The following is a 2,986-nucleotide window of genomic DNA, read 5'->3' on the forward strand; positions in this document are numbered from 1 at the left end:
TCCGCCCATTCCCATAGCTTCACAATGCAGGACAATCAGATCAGCAGCCCCACAATGCAGGACAATCAGAGGTGATAGGGAGTTGAGTTAAAGCAGGAACTCAGTTTATTACTGTGAGGGTCTGCTTATAAAGGTTAAGTGACTTCCTGTGGTGAGGGTACCTCCAGCCAATGAGAGGTGGCCAAACCCTACCCTTGGCTGAGGTGGGGGCATCTACCTAATTTTTTTTTTTTTTGACTGAACATGAGTCTTTATTGGCCACAGCTACTTGAGGGGGATGAAGCGGGAGGAGTGGGTGGCACCGATGCCAGGCCGGCCGTGCTTCACAGGCTTGTAGGTGATGGAGAACTCGCCCAGGTAGTGGCCGATCATCTCCGGCTTGATCTCCACCTGGTTGAAGGTCTTGCCGTTGTACACGCCCACCATGCTCCCCACCATCTCGGGCAGGATGATCATGTCCCGCAGGTGGGTCTTCACCACCTCGGGCTTCTCCATGGGCGGCGCCTCCTTCTTGGCCTTTCTCAGGCGCTTGAGCAGCGAGTGCTGCTTCCGCCGCAGGCCGCGGTTGAGGCGTCGCCTCTGCCGGGCGCTGTAGAGCTGCATCAGCTGCTCATAGGACATGTCCAGCAGCTGGTCCAGATCCACGCCGCGGTAGGTGAACTTGCGGAAGGTCCGCTTCTTCTTCTGCTCCACTTCGGCCATCTTGGCGGCGACTCGGAAAAGGAAGCCCATCTACCTAATTTTTGCTGTCTCATCCTCACTCGAACTCGAGCCATGCTTTTTCTATCCTATAAGCTTCAAGGTACAAGCCCTGAGATAATTTTGGCCCAACGACCTTTTTACCCATAAAGTCTAGTGTCAAATTCATACACATGTTGAACAACCATCACCACCACCCTCTCCAGAATTCTTTCCATCTTGCAAAACTGAAAATTTTATACCCCTTAAGCAATGGCTTCTCTATGCCTCCCTTCCCTCAGTCCTGGCAACCCTTATTCTTTCCATCTCTATGATTTTAAGTGCTCTACGTAGCTCATGGGGAGCACATACAAGGATCTGTTCTAGCTTAGTTTTCTGCTGCAGTTACCAAAAGCAGCTTAGGGAAGAAAGGGTTACACAGAGTCCAGTCCAGCGGGAAGGGAAGTCAGACAGGAACCTGGAGGCAGGAGGCAGAACAGAAGACATGCAAGAGTGAGGCCTACTGGCTGCCTCCTTGCCTTGCTCAGTTTGCTTTCTTATATAACTGTGGTGTCTGCGGTGGCACCATGCACGTTGGTTACGCCCCTCCATTTACTCATTAATTAAGAAAAATGTCAGAGAGAGAGAGAGAGAGAGAGAGAGAGAAACTTTGGAAGACACAACTATAAATGGGATGTCTCCATCAAATCCCTCCCCGTAGAGCTCAAGGAACACCTCAGAAGAGGAGGCCGGAAAAGCGTAAGAGTCAGAGAATAGAAGACATCAGAACAAGGCCCTCTGGATCAACTGTGTGTCTTAGCTAGGGTTTCTATTGCTGCAAAGAAACACCATGACCATAAAGCAAGCTGGGGAGGAAAGTGTTTATTAGGCTTACATTTCAACATTGCTGTTCATCACTGAAGGAAGTCAAATCAGGAACCCCAAACTGGCAGGAATCTCGAGGCAGGAGCTGATGCAGAGGCCATGGAAGAGTGCTGCTTACTGGTTTGTTTCCCATGCCTTGCTCAACCCGTCTTCTTATAGAACTCAGGACCACCAGCCCAGAGAGGGACTCGGCCCTCCCCCATTGATCACTAATTGAGAAAATGCCTTAGAACTGGATCTCATGGAGGCATTTCCTCAACTGAGGCTCCTTCCTCTCTGGTAACTCTAATTTGTGTCAAGTTGACCCACAAATGAGCCAGTACACTGGGCAAGGCTCATGTGAGCTCACAGAGACTGAAACAAGCACAGAGTCTACCTGGATCTCCACCAGATCTGCACACATGTTACAACTTTTAGCTTAGTATGTTTAGGGGACTCCTGAATGTCTCTGCTGGTGCCTGCTCTTGGGGTTCTTTTCCTTCTGTTGGGTGGCCTGCTCCAGCCTTGATGTCATGGTTTTTATTTTTTCTTACCATATTTTATTTTGTCCTGTTTGGTTGTTATCCCCTAGAATCTTGTTCTTTTCTAATGAGAGACATAAAGGGAGTGGATCTGGATGGGAGGGGATATGAGGAAGAACCGGGAGGAGTAGAGGGAGGGGAGACTGTAATCAAGATATATGGGAAAAGTATGAGAAATTTTTAATAAATGGGAAAATTCAAAAAATGTTTTTAAAATGTCTCACAGACATTCCTACAAGTCAATCTGATGGAGGCAACTGATGGAGGAAGGTCATTGGCTAATAAAGAAACTGCCTTGGCCCATCTGATAGGGCAGAATTTAGATAGGCGGAGTAAACAGAACAGAGGCTGGGAGGAAGAGGAAGTGAGCTCAGATGCAGGGCAGCTCCTCTCAGAGCCAGACACGAGGAAGCAAGCCGCCAGGTCAGAAATGCTGAATCTTTCCCCGTAAGACTGGTGCTACACAGATTATTAGAGATGGGTTGATTGGGATATGAGAATTAGCCAGTAAGGGCTAGAGCTAATGGGCCAAGCAGTGTTTAAAAGAATACAGTTTGTGTGTTGTTATTTCGGAGCATAAGCTAGCCAGGCCGGGAGCTGGGTGGCAGGAACGCAGCCCGCAGCTCCCTACAACAGGCAACTCTTCAATTGTTCCTTTTTCTGGGGTAACTCCAGTTTGTGTCAGGTTGACAAAAAATTACCAAGACAATACTTATAACTTTTGTGACTGGCTTCTTTCACTTAGCGTCAGGTCCTTGAGACTCACTCATGCGCCAACAGGTATCGGAATTTTATCCGTGCACGTCTCCACAGGACACGATCTGCTCATTCATCTCCTAGTGGACGCTTTGCTTTCATTTTGTGACTGCTTTGGAAAACATGGCACAACAGCCTTCAAAGAA

The 2,986-nt window shown here is 48.5% G+C and overlaps 1 protein-coding gene across 1 annotated transcript; it reads right to left on the reverse strand.

Annotated features, from left to right (window-relative positions):
• Positions 1-233: 233 nt before the first annotated feature.
• On the reverse strand, positions 234-721 carry LOC130878570 (40S ribosomal protein S15). Its single transcript, XM_057776598.1, has one exon. The coding sequence runs from the start codon at positions 700-702 to the stop codon at positions 265-267; it is 438 nt and encodes a 145-aa protein (XP_057632581.1). The 5' UTR covers positions 703-721; the 3' UTR covers positions 234-264.
• Between the last annotated feature and the right edge of the window lie 2,265 nt (positions 722-2,986).

This window comes from Chionomys nivalis, chromosome 1 (assembly GCF_950005125.1).
Source record: "Chionomys nivalis chromosome 1, mChiNiv1.1, whole genome shotgun sequence".
Classification (NCBI taxonomy): Eukaryota; Metazoa; Chordata; class Mammalia; order Rodentia; family Cricetidae; genus Chionomys; species Chionomys nivalis.